General features: G+C 38.1%; 1 protein-coding gene across 1 annotated transcript in view; it reads left to right on the top strand.

Annotated features, from left to right (window-relative positions):
• LOC137023068 (segment polarity protein dishevelled homolog DVL-3) overlaps nucleotides 1-19,268 on the top strand; it is a 39,377-nt gene that overhangs the window by 9,726 nt on the left and 10,383 nt on the right. The window contains exons 2-5 of the mRNA XM_067389660.1: nucleotides 5,911-5,980; nucleotides 12,349-12,473; nucleotides 16,852-16,994; nucleotides 17,082-17,217. Of these exons, the coding sequence (XP_067245761.1) occupies nucleotides 5,911-5,980; nucleotides 12,349-12,473; nucleotides 16,852-16,994; nucleotides 17,082-17,217 (474 nt within the window). The remainder of the gene's footprint in view (nucleotides 1-5,910; nucleotides 5,981-12,348; nucleotides 12,474-16,851; nucleotides 16,995-17,081; nucleotides 17,218-19,268) is intronic.

The following is a 19,268-nucleotide window of genomic DNA, read 5'->3' as shown; positions in this document are numbered from 1 at the left end:
TATAATTTGGCCTTTTGTGTTCCACAAAAGGATTTTTGGTTGAACTATTTATTCAAGTGAAAATACAACTCATATCTAAGCAGTATTTCTGTTCTTCTCCAAGCTGAGATTTCAGAAGAAACTGCTTTTGGAGAAATGGGACCTCATGCTGCCACAGGAATGAGGAAAGCAGAGAAGAAGAACAGAATGAGAAAAAGAGGAGGAGAGCTGCTCTCTAAACCTCTTATGTCACCATCCCTGCTGAGTTTTTATTGCATAGCCCAAGTAGGATTAGAATCTGCATTGTGGAACAATGTGAAATCCCCTCACTAAAAGCAACAAAGTGCTCCGATTGGAATTCACTGAGAGCTGTCAATCATTGAGCTCATGCCAGAGTCTAGAGGCCTTTGGGATAAAATCTTTTACTCACGCAAATACACACAGGCAACCAGAGACCTCTCATCGTCTGCATTTCAAAAGCTTGCATGGCTACCTATCTAGACGGCATTTTGGGCATTATAATTTTGGCTTTAGAAGAATTTGTAATGATACATGCAACAATCAGAATTGATGACTTCCAAAAACTCAACAGCAGGGCTTGATGTTAACTTTTTTTGCTGACCAGCCACTGTGGCTAGTGGTTTTCAAAAGTTACTAGCCACTCAGCATTTTCACTGGCCACAAATTTGGAATCAATAACCTTGGGAAAAAACTGTCTTATATTATATTGGCTGCTGTCACTTTAAGACCTGATTTATCCATTATACTGTTACACTTGCATTTTCTTTCTCAACTATTTACAATCACTTAAAACATAACTGACTGTTTATGTAAATATTTGCCAAGACTGGCATTTTGACATTATTTTGTGTGTATTTGACTGTTTAAGCGCAATGAGCAGCAAAAAAGAACTCAATTTAGTACTGAGAGGCAGCTTTATGTGGCGCACTTTGGGTGTGAGCACAAAATCTGTGGGAATAAGTAAAATTATGTGTAATACGCGCAATCCCACACCGAAATTCAAGCCCTTTAACACCAACAATATTCATACGGAGCAAATGAAATGAGTGAGTGAGTGAGGGGAGGCGGGTTTGTGTGTCAACTCGCTGTCGGAGAGATGACAGCGAGAAAGCGCAGCTTGTATTGTGTATCTATTGTATGGAAAATGACTATTGGAAGCGTTTTGGATATTTCAATATTGATATGTATCAGAAAAATTATATTTTTGACAACACTGCTTTGCACTACCTTTTTTAAAAGACTACAATTGAAAAATGTATATATATCATATAATATTCAACCCGCAAGAGTATTCAATAGTAACCGCGTTACACGCCACTGCTGAAATCCACTCACGTTTGGTGGGTTGACGGGTGTTAAAATGTCAAAGCTTGCCTATATGTATATAAAAATAAGATGCAAACACATAGGCACAAGCATACTGGGACACAGAATGAGATCTTGGGCCTGTGAGGCTCTGACTCATCACTCGAACAGATGTGAAATACAGCAGATACAGTCACTGTTGAGGGGTTTCATTAGATCAGCTTCATCTGGCAGGAAGAGAGAAAGAGAGATGATGTATGACACAAATAAAGCCCTAAATGTGGATGTTAAAAAGATAAAACATCAGATCGTTTTTTATAATGTCGGTTTGAATTCATTTGATACGGATTTAGTTTGATCTTCTGAGATGAGGGAAGCAGTAAAGCAATCCAATCAGATCAGATTGAAGCTCGCTGTTGTCAAATGCTTTTTTGTATGAAATATGCATCGGATGGTTTGTATAAGGTCTATAGAAATGCTATCTATCGCTGAGAGTAGATCAAATGAAACATGTCCGTATAGACCAAAGGAAAATATTCACACATATTTTTTGCCAGTCAGGGAAGCTTATTGTTGTTGATCTATTGCAGAGACTTTGTTTTGGTATTTGGTATGAGAAGTGTGTGATTAAAGATAGCTGCCTGGTTGTGATTTATATTGCATGAATGCAATCATGATCACGCAATAGATTTTTATTATTAATAGATGACATGGTCTGTTTCAGCAAACCTCACATGCTTTATTAGCCAGCTGTCTTTCACTTTGACAAAGGTTTCCATGGTGACAGGAGTCAGTGGGGTCAGCACCTTTTTAAGGAGCAGCTGGGAAGGGGGAGGGACTCGGAGGTGCATGCCATGAATTTTATTTTATGGGAAACTAAATTAACCTGTGTGTATGTGAGGGGGGCTTTTTGAAATGGAGCTGATCATTGTGGCTTTACTTGTTTTTTAAGTCAAGCCCCTCACTATTACTACATCCTCTTTAGACATGAGCTAGTAAACAACCATTTAGCAACCAAAACCAGAAAACAATAGTAAATGCTCTAGCAATCAGCCAGAACCCTATAGCAACTGCTTGCCTTAATAACCAATGGGAAAACCTTAGCAACCACAATGCAATCACCCAGTGATGTCATAGCAACCACCAAAATACAACAACACATAGTTTGGCAACCAGCCAGAACACAATAGGTAAGGAATAATTGACTTAGGGCCTTTGAATTATTAGAAAATAATGCACACCTGAGGTGGTAATGCGGCCAGGATGCGAAGCGGGTGTGCATTATTTTCTAATAATTCAGGGACCGGAGTCATTAATTCTGCTTATACTACGGTTACCACATCTTAAGACATTGTTCAGATGTTGTATTTCAAGACATTTATCAGGTTTTTGTCCATAAAACGCTTGTGTGTAGGATTAATTTCATATGCATCTAATCGCATGCCTCCGTTGCTAATTCCAAAACATCATTATATGGAGGCGTGAACCATTGATAGCAGACTTATGGTGCGTTCACACCGGACACAAATGAGGCGATAAGCGCAAGTGATTTACATGCTAAGTCAATGCAAAGACACGAATAGACATCCCGCGGCACGAATTGAGCGATTCTGGCGTTTGACGCGCAAGTTGAAAAATCTGAACTTTGGCGTAAATTCGCGCCGCGTTAACCAATCAGGAGCTTGCTCTAGTAGTGACGTGACGTAGCGAGCTGAGGCAGAAATTCGAAACAACAATGGAGGACAAAACCATCTTCGCTGTTCATCTTCATACATTTATAGGATTGTGTTTGAAAAAAAAAAATGAGTGAGGAGGTCGGACAATCTGATAAGTTGCAAAAACAGTCTTTACTCAATTTGAGCTATATATATACATATTAAGACTACAGGCTAACTAAAGACGACCAATTGAGCTTATTCGCTGTAATTTACAATTATTTCCCCACTGACAAGTTGTGTTTATTCAGAGGAAGTGTGCAGAAAGAAGTGGAAGAGTCTGGGACACATAAAGGAGCGAGAGAACCCCCTCATGACGCGAATTCACGCGCGAATAAAGCGAATGTCATGGGCGAATGAAGCGAGTAAACTCAATATGTCCAAGCGTCCATCTCTGCGTGAATAGCGCGTTTTATTCGTGCAAGTCGCATCTGGTGTGAACGCCCCATCAGGGCCGGTTGACTCAGAATGCATTTTTGCTTTGAAAACATGAGGCATACCTCCCCCAGTCTCTCGTGAAGCCAATACGGAATAGACTTAAACTGCGATTCATTGACTGGCCGCTAGGGACAGGCTCCAAAAGAGAGCAGAATCTCATTGAGTCCCATGTTAAATTGGCCAAGTTTATAGCAGAAAAAAACATGTTTACAAGTTGGTTCAAATTGTGGTTTTGGTCTATACTGCTAATTTTGCCCTTCATGACAACTGTGAGGGGGGTGAATTTTTTTCTAACTCATTCGTTTAAATTATATTAAGCCTTAAAGTTCTGCATAATTAAGGGCGTGGTCACTTAAGTGACAGGTAGATGCTGCTGCTGTCTGTGAGCCGTCACTTTACCTAATTCCAGCCACTGAATTTGGCATCTTAGCCGTATTTGTGCTCGATTATTTTATACAATTATAAAATATGGCTTGCTGCATAATATTCGAGACTGATGTGTGTCTGTAGATGTGCATGCATGCGGAAGAAATAGAACACACGTTGTTGGATCGTGGCATTGGCTGAAAGTTTTGTTTGTGAGATTTACTACAATGACAATGGCTGGAGGATATCAAAATCTGACAGCACTGCTTGGATATTATAACTAAAACTGCTGCACTATTTTGAAAAAATATACTTTGGACACGGGCTCATTTGTTTGTTAGATAGGATCGTATACAGTTTTACAACATAAACGCTGCTCAGATTGCATTATTTCTTGAAGAACGATGACAGAGAGCAGATCATTCAGAAGAAATGTGAAATGTTTTTTGTTTTGCAATGGACACTCATATTTTACCCAAGTGCCACTGATTGGATTCATCTCGCGATCTCTATTTCATTATAAAGGTATGAAGTCCCATTTGATTTTCAATGTTGTTATTTGCACATACAACATTGGTGTTGGAGCGTCTATATCGTTAAAAAAAACACTGTAGATTGACAGTAAACCTTTAGAACTTTCTAATGATAAAACCTATCTTCATTAATATTTTAGATAGTATCTAGATAGATAGCTCCTTGGCTTTGACTGCTAACATGGTCACGTCAAGCTAGGCAGGCGTGGTTTCAGCAACCAGTCGCATCAGCTCAAACCACCTCCCCGCCTCTTTGCCCATTTTCAGTTATCCCCGAGTGACGTGCGGTCACGTGCTGCTAAGATGGCCGCGGCCTCATTTTTGCATCAAAACTGCTGTTCAGAACTCTATGGGTGACGTCACGGACACTACGTCCATATTTTTTTACAGTCTATGGGCATAGGCAGTGGAATGGGGAAAAACAAGGTGTCGAGATGCATTTTTTAAAAGTTGAACTGTATAAAAGAGATATGTTTATCTGCTTCATTACCTTGCTAGTGAGAAATTTCATGAAGCTTTTAAGTAGGTATAGTCCAGGTGAAATGTGAAAATAAAATTTCACTTTTTCATAAAAGCATGAAATTTGGTACACTTGTACAGTTTGGGGCCCTGAACATTTTCAGAAATGGAGCCATCACAAAAATGTTACTTTCCGCCATAACCAAATTATGTATCATACCTTCTGAATCAAACATGATAACACAGAAAAGGTCATGTCTACCCCTATGTTTTGATGGTCAAGGATTACAATGATACCATAAAAAAACATCATAAACTGTTCAGGTGAATAGTTAATGGTGAATTCAGTGACATGAGAAGGAAATCACAGTATCTGAAAACCTAGGCTAGATTTTAGATGATCATTTCTGTTGCATGCATGTTGTGTTTCAAAAACTTAAGCTTAAATATATATATACACAAACATTTTAGTATTTTGAGAGTGTAGGGAGATCAATTCATGGGAGTGGGCGGAGCTAAATAGCTATTTTGGATCTTTATATATCATTGAGCATGTTGCTTTTTTGGACTTTAATTGGTGTCATTTTCTGTACAGCATCATGGGTAATGTAGTTTTTCACCACAAATTCTGCTGTTAAACATAAAATAATAAGCTGAAATAATGCAGGTTGACGGCTTCAGCAGAAGCAAATACCATTGATTAACAACCTCGTAGCTCACAGAGTCACAGTAGGGGTGTCTTTAAAGGTTTATAAGTTATCATTCAAAATCAATTTCCATATGGAGAAAATGAAAGTTTTTACTTCCGGAACCGGAGTGTTGCGCTCTATAGCAAATGCCTACAACACCATAGCAACTGAGAGGAAGAACCATTCACATTTTCTTCAGTCTATTTTCTTTGTGTATTCGTGCTTAACAGTTAATCTAAAACAAAACCATATAATTGTTTTAACTGATTTAGCAGAATCAAATTAAAGAAAATTTTGTTATCCATGACAACTGTGGTATTGTTTGCAGTATATTTAGAGCATATGTAGTTTATCTGTTACTCTGGTGAAACATTTAGCAGACCTGTCGTTTCATTGTCTCTACAGGGTGGTGAAGGAAGAGATTTCTGATGACAACGCCAAACTACCGTGTTTCAACGGACGTGTTGTGTCATGGGTGAGTTAGCGTTCACACATACACACCTACAGACTGAATATAGACCTCCCTCATCTCACTTCTTCTGCTTGTGTTTTATTAACCTTAGAATGTAACAGGGCCGTCCATCCCTGTGTTGGCGGTAAAGGTTTGATTAGAAGGCCCAGGTGTGAGGAAAGTGTGAGTCTCTGAACACAGGAGCTCGGAGATCAGTCAGTCAGGCGTGAGTGTGTGTTTGGATGCGTTAAATTGACCGCAAGTGTTTAGTGGTTGGCAAACATCTGCTCCTTCTCTGTCTGTCCCAGAGACACAGGAGAGAATATTAAGAGAGCAAATTCCCAATGGCATTTTCACGCCCTTGAAGGCCAATGCAGGAAGGAGATGCTGCTTGATGTCAGCGACTGAATACATTCATGAAGGGCCTTCGTTCCACATGGCACTTAGCAATGCTTTCTTATATTCTTTTAAAGTTTATTATTTCAGTAATAAGTACTCTTTAAAAAAAAATTAAAAATCTAAACTTTTTCACAAGAAGAGTGACAACTGCATTATACAATTGAGTTTAGTCTTGAAAAGTTTAGTTAGTGCAGACCAAATTGTCATGTTACCATGTAGTGTGTATACAACTAAATAACTAGTTGTTAATGTAGTGAATTTATTCCCAATTGGAGGCTGACATCTTCTCTGAGGTCTGGTGTTGGGGGCTGACCTGAATAACTAGCTTGGGGTAACTTTGACATTATGGTCGAGACTGACTAAATTCTGCCTTTTAATGAGTATAAACATAACATGCCATTGGCAAATCTGTTGATGGTGGTTTACTATAAATTACTGGACTCTAATACAATGGACAAACTAACACATTAATTAGTCTCCAGTCATTAGTATTTCTGTCAAAAATAGCAAAGCTCCAAATCACTTCGACTGTTGGCATTCATCTTTTTATTGACATTTGAAAGACACCATACTGTTACTATGGTTATTACACACATCACGAGTGACTCTTGTATTCCATACACACAGCAATGATTTAGGGGATTTAGTCTCACATTTAAATGCCCTCTTCTCTTCCAACGTGGCCTGTGTGAATGATTCATCAGTGTATGCTGTTCCAAAGAGCTGCACTGATCCAGAACATCGTTTTCGAATGAAATCAAGTCACACTCTCCACTTACTGGCATTGATGGTTCCATGAAGAACCTTTAACATCCATGGAACTTTGGAATATTGGAAAATGGTTCTTTAGATTATTGAAATATTCTTCACAATAAAGGGGTCCTTGATTGTGATTTCACTTTTTTAACTTTAGTTAGTGTGTAATGTTGCTGTTTGAGCATAAACAACATCTGCAAAGTTATGATGCTCAAAGATCCTGGGTTTGTGACATCACAAACCCCAAAATTTACATAAACCCTGCCCTTGAGAACACACAACAAAGGGGTCGAGGCCATGTCGGGCTGCTTTAGAGAAGAAGAAGAGTTGTTGTAGTAGAGTGTTGTTGTCATGCCATCATTTTACGCCGGACTGCTTCACAAACGAGTTTCAATTCAACGCTGGATTTGCACAAAAGATTAACATGACGACACATGCTAGTGGATGAGTTGAATCAACTCCACAGCAACTACATAAATTTATCCATGAACCATTCAGAAACGTCCAGTTTCATTCTAAAAGTTGTAACTTCTTCCTGAGTCTCTCCATCAGTGTCGACTCCGGTTTGAACAATGTAAGGCTGAACACCGTCACTGACAATCCTCATTTTGCCTGTGTGAGATTCTCCAGCTTTGTTGTTGTTGAGCCCTTCTGGAAAGGGGATGGGGAGCAGCAGCTCATTTGCATTTAAAGGGACACACACAAAAATGGTGTGTTTTTGCTCACACCCAAATAGGGGCAAATTTGACAAGATATAATAAGGCCATCCTTAAAAATATTTTGGTTTGCAGTAACAGTAAAAAAAAAGGGTCGGTAGGTCGGTCTATATATTTTTTTTCAAGTTTCAATGTAAAAAAAAAGTACAATTTTGGTGATGGTGATTACGTAGGTATGAATTTAAACAAATTAGCATATCGTGACGTCACTGACTGGGTCTTTCAACCCGTGCCTTCGGGCGCAGCCGTGTTTCCACTGACGGGCCTAAAGCGGGCGTGCTAGTGCGTGCCAGGGCCAGTCGCGTTTCCACTGTCACTTCTGGGGCTTGATTGTGCCTCATCGGGGCTTCCTCGGGGCCAACAGCCTGGGTTTTTCGGCCCGCCGAATAACTTGGTCCAAAGCGGGCCAGCTTGGGCTTGAGGAGGGAGTGGTTACGAGCAAAGGCGGAGTTTATCTGTGTGTGGAGACGGAGGCGCCGATGATCACATGTAGGTTACCAGCTAACACCAGCATTAAAGACTTTTAAAATCATTTTAGCTCAAAACTCACTTTCAGACAGCAGCAAGTGTTTTAAATAACTTATGTTTGTGATCCGATGTGGATTCTGATCACCAAGACTATGCGCGCTATTACCATAGTAAACATGGTAAATACGACAGCTTGAAGAAATCAGAGAAATATACATAGGCTATCACAATCATGTAATTATTTTATCTGTCAGCACGTCTCGTCTCCCAACGGGTTGAGACGAAGCGAACGCACCGGCCATAGTGTGACATCCGTTAACCAATAGTGTAAACATAGATGACGGTTTTTATTTAAAAGAAAGAACGTAGCCTTCGTTTGTATGTAGGCCTAGGCTATTTATATATTTATAATACTTACTAAAATATAATTAATATTATTTTATTGCTTTTGTATTAGTTGTTTGGAGAGTAAAAAAAAAAAAATATTGGGTCTGTCTTAACGCAAATTTACAACCGGCAAGTCGGTCGGACTTAAGCAAAATAAATAAATACAAATTTGAGTCGGTCCTAAATTGACAGGGTCGGTCGGGTTACGGCAAACAAGAATATTTTTAAGGAAGGCCTAAATGATCTTTGGGGTATTTTGAGGACACCAGAGACATATAGTACATCTTGTAAAAGGGGCATTATAGCTCTTCTTTAAGAACGGTTCACTGAAAGGTTCTTGTTGGGAGAAATGTTTTTTCTTTTACATCGCTACAAATCCCCCCATTTGGAACCTTTATTTTTAAGACTATACAGTTTTTAGTTGGAAACGTACACACACACACAGGCACTGACTTATATCTGAGAGCACAATTTCAATATACTTACATTCCACTGTATAATTTACAGCTGAATGCACATGTAAGAAACACACTATCACATTCCCTATTATTTTTATTCTATGTAGTCAGTTAGACTCACACCACCTCCCTCTGATTGACTCTTTCCAAAGACACACACACACACCCTATTTTTTTCAGACAAGAGTAACTAACAATTCTTCACATTCTTAATTTAAGCACACATGCACACACACATACACACACAGGTTTGTTTTGCTATCTTAGTGAAGACATTTCATAGACTTCCATTGATTTTATATCAGATCAATGATATTTTCTATCCCCCTACACTACCCCTACACCTAAACCTATCCATCACAGAAACATGTGCACATCATTAGATTTAAATAAAAACCTCTTTTGGCTGAGATAAAACTAGTGAGGTCCAGTCAGTTTCCTCACTAGTGGGTTTTGAAAGCATTTCACAATGTAAGTGAGGACATTTGGTCCTCACAAGTATAGTCAAAACAAGTATACACACACACAAACAGGCGCACCTATCTTAGTGGGGTCTCTCCATAGGCGTAATGGTTTTTATACTGTACAAACCATACTTCCTATCCCTCTACCCTACCCCTATCCCTAAACCTAACCATCACAGGAAACATTCTGCATTTTTACATTTTCAAAAAAACATCTTTTAGTATGTTTATTAATCCATTTCCCTCGTGGGGACCGCTGGCTGGACCCCACAACGTAGGTGATCTCAGGTTTTTATTACATTGTGGGGCCATTTGGTCCCCACGATGTAATATAAACAAGAACACACACACACACACACACACACACACACACACACACACACACACACACACACACACACACACACACACACACACACACACACACACACACACACACACACACACACACACACACACACAGAGTGGCTACATAGCCAGATCCCTGTCTCTCAAATCTCCCTTTCCACAGAGAAACACAAGGTGTGCTCTTTATCGCTGCTTTACTCCCTGCCATCTTCAGATGCACTTTTCCAACTCGGCAGCCAGGAGAGGCAGGAACCTGGGGCTGGGGAAATATGTGCGTCCTTTTACTGCCCCCGTTTCAGATTCACACCAGCAACTTTCCCATGCAGAGCTGAGCCTGTGGAAGCTTTCGGGCAGGGAGGGACTTGGCTCTGTCCGTCAAAGTACTTGCAGGCATGAAAAGAGCAATGCAAGTTTGCTGGAAGGCCATCTAGTGGTCAGAGCCGTACTGCACCATTTTCAGCACCTGGTAGTGCATATCAGCTGTTAATTTATAGCTGTAAAACACATGGTTCTGTTAAAATTTGATTTAATATTTGGCATCCATCAGTTAGAATCCAGTGTCATTCCACGTGAGTCTGCCAACAGGAAATTCCATAATATAGTAACCTTTGCTGCCAACAAACAATTTTATTGTGGTAGATCAGTGATTGAGGCCCACTTGGTTAAGGGTTGGGATAAGGTGATATTTGTTTTTGTCCCATTTAAACCCCTTATATATATATATATATATATATATATATATATATATATATATATATATATATATATATATATATATATATATATATATTAGGGCTGTCAAACGATTAATCTCGATGAATCGCATACAAAATAAAAGTTTGAGTTTGCCTAATATATGTGGGTGTACTGTGTGTAATTATTTTGTATATATAAATACATACACATCCATGTATATATTTGAGAAATATTTACAAGTATATGTATTTATTTATATTTTTATATAATTTATATTATATATAAATACATTTTTTATAAATAAATAATATATTTCTCTTAAATATATACATTAATTTGTGTGTATTTATATATACATAATATTTACACACATTACTCACACATATATTATGCAAAATCAAACTTTTATTTTGTATGTGATTAATCGCGATTAATCGTTTGACAGCCCTAATATATATAAAACATGTAAGGAGTTTAAATGGTTTAAACTTACCTGGGTTGGAACTGAAACCAGCTTCATGCAACAGGCCTCTGGTATCTTGTTTATTCTTTGTTTTGCTTTTTTGAGGGTTACACAGCATATTTGTGACAGGGAAGTTATTCTGTGTGTTGCTGTGCTCTTAAAGCACATTGTCTTCTTCCATGTTGGTTGTGATTGGATTATCTAAGTGAAGTCACAGGGTGAGTGAAAAACACTCCTGAAATATCCCATGTATAACAAGAAGATTCAATCAGATTTAGGGTGGTGTTGGGACTCCAATGCAGCTCATTGTGGTCTCATAAGAGGCTCTCTGTTTGCCCAGCAGGATGTGAATGCTCTCTTTCCAAGAGACTCTTAATGATCATTACTACAAGGTTCATGGCATTCTGATTCATTTATTCCTCTCCTAAACTATGGCATGCCTGCTGTGCCCTCAGAACTGAACTGATTTTAAAACACTTTTGATTAAGGTTTAATACAAGTTCAGCTCTATCAACACATTTACAGTAATACTCGTACAATGGAAATCTAGTGCACAGGGATAAACGTTAGAATGCACACAATTCTCAAAGTATAGCCATAAAACTTAAATAAAATTTTGAGGTCAGTGATGTTTTTATATTTTTGTGTATAGTTTTATTCAGCAAGGAAGCATTAAATTGATTGAAAAGGATATAAGTGTATATATCATATGTATATCATGTGTATATTTCGTATTTCAGTAGTTTTTAGATGTAAAAAATTCAGTTCTTGTGTGTATTCATCAAATAATCCTGAAACAAATGTATCAAGGTTTCCATAGAAATATGAAGCATATGAAACTGATATCAAAATTGATGATTATAAGAAAGGTTTCATGAGCATCAAATTATCATATTAGAATGATTTCTGAAGGATCATGTGACACTGAAGACTGGAGTCTGGATTCAGCTTTGTTCACAGGAATAAATGACATTTTAAAATATATTTAAATAGAAAACAGTTATTTTAAATTGTAATAATATTTCTATTTTTACTCTATTTTCGATCAAATCAATGAAGCCTTGGTGAGCAGAAGAGATTTCGTTCAAAAACATTTAAAAATCTTACCGATCCCAAACTTTTGAATGGTATTGTATACTGGTAAGTTATCATGAGACATGAGGCTTATCAACCATGTCACAGATGCTGTAGATAAGCTAATTTCATTCCTTCTCTCTCTCTCTCTGTCTCTGTACAGCTGGTGTCTGCAGACGGCTCTCATGGTTCTGATGGAGGATCTGTGTGTGCAGACACTCAGGCCGATCTGCCGCCCCCTCTGGAGAGGACAGGAGGCATCGGAGACTCCAGACCCCCTTCCTTCCAGTGAGTAACCCCACAGCTGTTTCCTACTGTCTCTTTCTCTGTGTGCATGTGTGTGTGTGTGTGTCTATTAAAGGTAGTGTAGGCAATTTTGGAGAGGCTAGCAATAGCAAGCTAGCTTTGAAAGCATGAGATCCCACCCTCCCTTCAGAGCATCTCCAAAGCCGCCACTCCTTCAAAATTAATGAACGCTGGACGAACCTGGAATCGCTGCACTGCATCTACAATGTAAACAGCATAGGAAAATGACATGGAAGAGAAGAAATCTTATTTTTGTTTTCTTTTTGGGCACAAAAGTATTCTCGTCGCTTCATAACATTAAGGTTGAACCACTGTAGTCACATGGACTTTTTTAACAATGTCTTTACTACTTTTCTGGACCTTGAATGACAGTAATTATGTAAAAAAAAAAAAAAAAAAATCTTACGGCACGACATGAGGGTTAGTAGTTAATGACAGAAATTTATTTTTTTGGTGAACTAACCCTTTAAGGGATAGTGTACAGTCAGTAGATTTTGCATATTATGTTATTTTCGTGGACTAAAAGACTGCTATATGGCACAATTAAAGAATCAGAATTGAATATTGCAGGGAGCCGTGTAAAAATATAAATGAATGATGCATGGTTCTGCACTAAGCATGGACAAGTTTGTAAATGGACTTCCAGTGCCAGGTAAACAAAGCAGATGTCAAACTAAATCTACTTCAAACTTCACAACTACCAAAACAATGTGTCTACACCAGCACGATGCGACACTACAAAAGCACATAGAACCCATTATAATCAGTGATGCTGTCTACACTAGATGTGGCGTGTCACAATGCAACACAAATTTCCGACAGTAAACTGATGCCTCGTCCTATTTCTGACATACTCCAAGCGCTTACGCAACTTCTGACACAAAGGACAAATGGATTTGCAACGGTCGCGTCCAGTGTGGAAAGCCTCATCAAGCTGTTGCAGCACGACACGACAACCATCTCATCCGGTGTAGACACAGTGATTTTAAAGATGAGAAAATATTGTGTGTTTTGTGAGAGACCCCAGTGTGTTGTGTGCCTCAAAATTTTAGATTCTGACAATATGAAGCCAAACAGGTTAAGATGCCACTTACAGACTTCATATCAGGAACACAAAGAGAAGCCTGTTGAAGTTGAGCAGTTGTAGTACTATATAAATTACGTTTTTAATTCAAATAATTCCTATAGTATTTTGCAAACAAGGTCACTTTATATGTGCATGTAGGTGGAGGGCTTGAAAATATTTTTCTCTACTAAAGGGGGCCAGCAGAAAAATTTGGGAACCACTGCTTTAAACAATAAATCTTCAGGAAAGGACAGTTTTGCTAAATATCGTGTGATTTTATCAGATAGACACTCACTGGAGGTGGTTAGAGACAGGAAGCGCTCGGTGTTGACATGCACTCATTACCCTTCAATCTCAAAGGCACCGGTTTCCTCTAACGTGAGCTAATCTAACTCAGAGAGTGCTAGCATGTCAATACCTTTAATGACATCTGCCTGATCACAAGGAGTGTGTTAAGAGGAGCTGTGCAAGTCTCAGATCTGTGTGTTTAAATTTTCCAATAAGCCGAGGACCCCATTACTTGTAAATCTAATCAACCCTGCAGGCTCTCATAGAAAGACATGCTCATTGATTTAGATTGATGTTTGACCTACAAAGGCATCGACTGCTTTAAGTGCTCATTTTGATGGGAATGTGGAAGTGGTTAAGAAAGAGAAAGACGCGGTGAAGCATTATTAGGACTGCACAGCTGATCGAATCGTGTTAGTCAATGGGGACCAAAAAAACGTATTAAATGTTTATGATTTCACAGTTCACATTTCACACACTCGATTTTTGTCAAAATAACACCAGTACAATTTACTTTGACAAAATCGTGCAGGCCTTTTATATAGATTTTGATATTTTTTGTTTTTTTGTCTGTATCAGTGTGTGGCCCTCCATGCTTGTAGTTTTCCCACAGGTCTGTTTGTGGCATTGTTGGTCAGTGGGTCTCTTTATCTGCGTGTAACCACATGTGTGTGCATAGTTGTTTGTCCTGCTGGTGTTTCCTGTCTGTGTGTGTGTGTTTCCTGTTCTGTCTGTCAGGCAGCATGACTCCCCTCTGTGAGAGTGTGTTTGTGTCCAGGTTAATTAATTATTCATGCACTGAACACACAGCCAAATGCAGTTAAGAGAGATACAGCAGCAACCTGCGAGTGCCCTCTGCTGGTGATCGTCAAAACAAATGGGCACGGATCCCTCTCACACAGAAGCAATTACACTCTATACTTTGCCCCACACACACACAGGATCAGCTGACATTTATGCTGCCTTCAGATCACTTCAGAAACTCTGGGGTTTCAGGAAGCCACAAATGGCAAATTGTAATTAGCCAGTTTTATTGTGAATGTTTTCTTTTCTGTACACTTCAGTATATGCATTTTGTGTGCTGTTGATAAAGAATAGTTATTGTTATAAGAACCAGTTATTGAAACACATTTTCCATCATTTAATATGTTCTTTCTAAAATTGTAGTACATCTTTAGGTAAATTATGCTGCTCAATGATTTTGTTTAATTATTTAGAATAGGTCAAATGGTAAGCTGTCTTTGATTCAAAAGTCCTGCCATAATTATCATGACCTAGCTATGTCACCATGTTACTCATTTGTATAATGCCCGCCTTTTGGCTGCTTTGCCCTGATGTTTGTTCACTTTGATGGCAAAAAAAAAAAAAAAACTTGTATGGACTTCCAATACCGATGCTATAATTATACACAACATATAATACTGTTTACAGTTTCCGACAACCACTCTAATTGGTTGACCAATCACAACAGATTTCGGCTAGCTGACCAATCAGAGTAGACTTGAGCCTTCCAGAAAGGTGGACTTTAAAGAGACAGGAACTAAAACAGAGCAATTCAGGCAGAGGATGAAAAGAGGTGCTTCAACAATGTACACTGTAAACCCGGATAAGTAGAATCTACTTAAAAAAACCGAGGTAACTTGTTGCCTTAAATTTTTTAAGTAATGTTAACTTAATAATTTGAGTTCATTTAACTTAAAATGTTTTGTAATATTAATTACTTTGTAGTTATTATACATAGTATATTTAAGTTCAATGTACTAAGCAAGTTAACTTGCCACCAATCAAAATGCATCCATGCCTCCCATCATGCATTGCTGCATGAATAAATTATGAGCTGAATTGTTTTAGTAATTTTCTTTATTCTCACTATTTAAGTTTTGCTGTTTTTCTGTGACTTTTTAGTAGCTTGTTTTCTAATGTTCAGAGTTGAACTGTTTATCAGAATATGTTGCTTATCAGAGATTGAGCTCTAAACGAGTTCAGTGATTCAGATCAAATAATGATTATGTGAAAACATAATCAACACCACCTGATCATCTTATAACTTTGCTTGTCTGGTCAGTTTTAATGCAGTTAAAACTGCCCAAACAAAATTTAATATTATAAAGTCAAGCGTCAAGAGCTCAACTAAAACAAACCCTGATCTCGATGGTGGTAACTTAAAAATTGAGAGTTTCTCATTTGGTGAAAAACTACAGTATAAAAAGGTAAATGTTTGGAAAAAATGTCTGTAGAACAGCAAAAACAAATGTTCCAACTGTTCATCAACAGCTCCTTGAATTCACACACACCAGGACAAAATGGCGTCATTACCTGCCACAAACCAGTGTGTAGGAGGCGTGGCCAGGAGAAAAACTTCATAATTTAAGTGCATTTAACTTACATTTATTAACACATTCAAATACACCCACAAATTAGTAGAATATACTCATATTTTATAAGTAAAGCAACCAAACTTAAATATTTTAAGTATATTGTAGTTATATTTTTAAGTTAATATAAAATCCGGGCTAAAAGTGTTCAGTATAAGAAAAAATAAGTTTTGTTAACTTAAAAAACATGTAATTGTATTGTAGTAGGGCTGACCGATATATCGCATGCGATTGTCACGCGCATTTCGTCAGTAAAGCCGGTTCCCTGATTACCGCTAAATCGCCATCACCTGCTTTCAAATTTAGCGGCATTTAATAGACAGAGCCGTAGATCACTGACAAGCTACGCAATATCGCGTTCATTATCGCAGATGAATCGCCTTCGATAATGAACGCGATATTGAGTGGCTTATCAGCCCTATATTCTAACAAACCCCAATTTATAAACTTGTAAATGAGCATAATATGGTCACTTTAAGTAGAACCTGTCCAGAATTTTTATTTTTTTTTATCTATCACTAATTGACTGGGTTCTCTTTAAAAAGCCTTCAAGTGTGAATGTGGCATGAGTCACTCAGGTATGTGTTTGTCACGGTCATCCTTCATCACCTGTCTTCCTCTTTTCATGCAGTGCGAATGCGGCAGGAAGTCAGGATGACCTGGCCAATGATACCGAACCTGAGGTGGGTCCGTCGCTGCGAAGAGACAGAGACAGGGAGAAGGACAGAGAGAGGGAGAGAGAAAGGCCTCGTAGGAAAGATGCACATGACCATGGTGAGTTTTACACATATGTCTGTCCTGGCTGCTTTGTGAAGATGAGGAAACACAGCAGGCTTGTTTGCTGAGTGTTGTCTGCTGCAGGAGGACGGTTGAACGGTCACTCTCGGCCGGAGCGCAGGCCGGAGATCGCTGGATATGACACCTCCTCCACGCTGATGAGCAGTGAGCTGGACACCACCAGCTTCTTCGACTCAGAGGAGGATGACTCTGCTAGCAGGTGAGACTTATTTCAGCAGACCACATCATGGAAAACAAGGATTTTTCTTGATCTTTTGAATAGAAGTCTGATGTAGATGTAGTGTATGTAGACTCTCACAATGCAAAACTCCTAGTCCACACAGTGTTTATAAAATATTCATCAACAGGGTCATTAAATTAGGTCATTACATTGTATTTTTTTCCTGTACAGTGGTTTCATGCAGCTATTAGTGGAAACAAATTGTGCAGGATTTTGAATTTGATGTAGAATGCAATCGACTCTACTATTAGCACCCTGAGAATTGTTTGCATTGTCAGATTATTTTAAGGACAATAAAGCAGATTTAGCCCCAATTCACAATATTGTAAATCATCTGGTACTTTCTCTTTTTTTTATGATGATGATTTTCATTACAGTAATAAAGTCAGTTTTTTTTTTACAGTAACCAAGATCTATACATCATGCTTATAATACAACCCTAAAAAGGCACACTGAAGTTTAAGTCGCCATTCTCTTGTAATTTTTTTATTTTACTCACTAGACTTTTTACATTGAATGCAAATGAGAAACATTCAACACAAATATAATATATATATTCAAACACTATTAAAGTCAAGTAAACAGTCTGTAATAAAATAAGGTAAAATAATCAAACTACAAGCAATAGCACAAATAATCACAATAGAAAAGATGCCAATTAAATAAACAGTGCTTTTCAGGTTTTTCAGGTAACAGTAGTTAGATGTAGATTAGGTACAGAAATTGAAATAAGTAATCAAATGTTAAATAGCACTGCATAGTCTTCACTGTATAAATTAAATATAGATTAATCTTTACTAAATTTACGAAAGTTATTCAGTCAAGAGCATTGAATGATTTTTTTGCAGTAAGTCTGTTGTTGGATTACCAATAAAAACACAGACAGCAGCAGGAATATTAGGCTGCTGTCACTTTAAAACTAATGCACTGGTCCAATATACTGTTGCACATGCATTTGCTTTCTATTTACATTCACTCAAGACGTAACCAACTATGTTTAATAGGATACTCACCAAGACGGGGCATTCTTACATAATTGCGTGAAATTGTCCGTTCAAGCACAAGACGTGAAAGAGAGCTCAATTCAGTGTTCACGTGCTATCAGACATGGCTTTCTGGGCCCGTGCTTCGGATGTGCAGTTTGCACACACAAATCTTCTCACACAGTGCGCGCAAGTTATCTTTTGTGTCTCCTTGCGCTTGAATGTTTAAATTGTCGAGGTGCAAATGATACACTTTCATGACAATGCAGTACTGGTCCGATCGGGACAGTGACAGTTCTGTCAAAAGCCCTGCATGTGCTCTCTCTTTCTCTCACTGTGAGTGCATGTGTGAGAGAAAGCAACAGAGGGCGCTCTCAGCCAAGCGGCGGTGCGTAATGCTCAGCAGGCAATGAAATTATATCTGCGATAAAATTATTTTTGCTCTGTAACTCAGTTACAGGAGACTGGAAATAACAATTTACTAGCCATTGGCTAATAAAATACATTTTTTAGTTTCCTCTCATGAAATTTGATTGCATGTGTGACTGATTTACTCGCAGGTTTCTTACTTAGAAGGTTGTAATATTAATATTTATGCTAATCTTTATTTTTCATGTTACAGTAACGAGAATGACACTGTACTTCACATCACAGTAATGAGAATTATGGGGCAGAAAATGATGATAAGCTTGATGGCCCTGAGCATAATGTAAAAATGCAGTCCTAACAGTTTATGCAAAGTATTTTTGCATAGAGATAATAAAATCTACTGTTAGGACCCTTACAAATATTTTGAATTTTTACTCAATTTTCAGGACAATTAAGCTTGTTAAGTGTTAACTATCCTGTCATTTTTCACATGTACAGAGATCAGTATTAACAGAGATGATTTGCATATAGACATCTTTAAATTTTACAGATAGATTGTAAGAGGAATAGTAAGAGGTAGTGAAACTTTCCATGTTAAGTATAGCATATCGCTCCTTTAAACAAACATCATCTTCTCATGAAGATGACTTAATGCACACTCAAATCACATGCTCTGGA

This window comes from Chanodichthys erythropterus, chromosome 7 (genome assembly GCF_024489055.1).
Source record: "Chanodichthys erythropterus isolate Z2021 chromosome 7, ASM2448905v1, whole genome shotgun sequence".
In the NCBI taxonomy this organism is placed as follows: domain Eukaryota; kingdom Metazoa; phylum Chordata; class Actinopteri; order Cypriniformes; family Xenocyprididae; genus Chanodichthys; species Chanodichthys erythropterus.
This window is presented reverse-complemented; position numbering and strand designations above follow the sequence as displayed.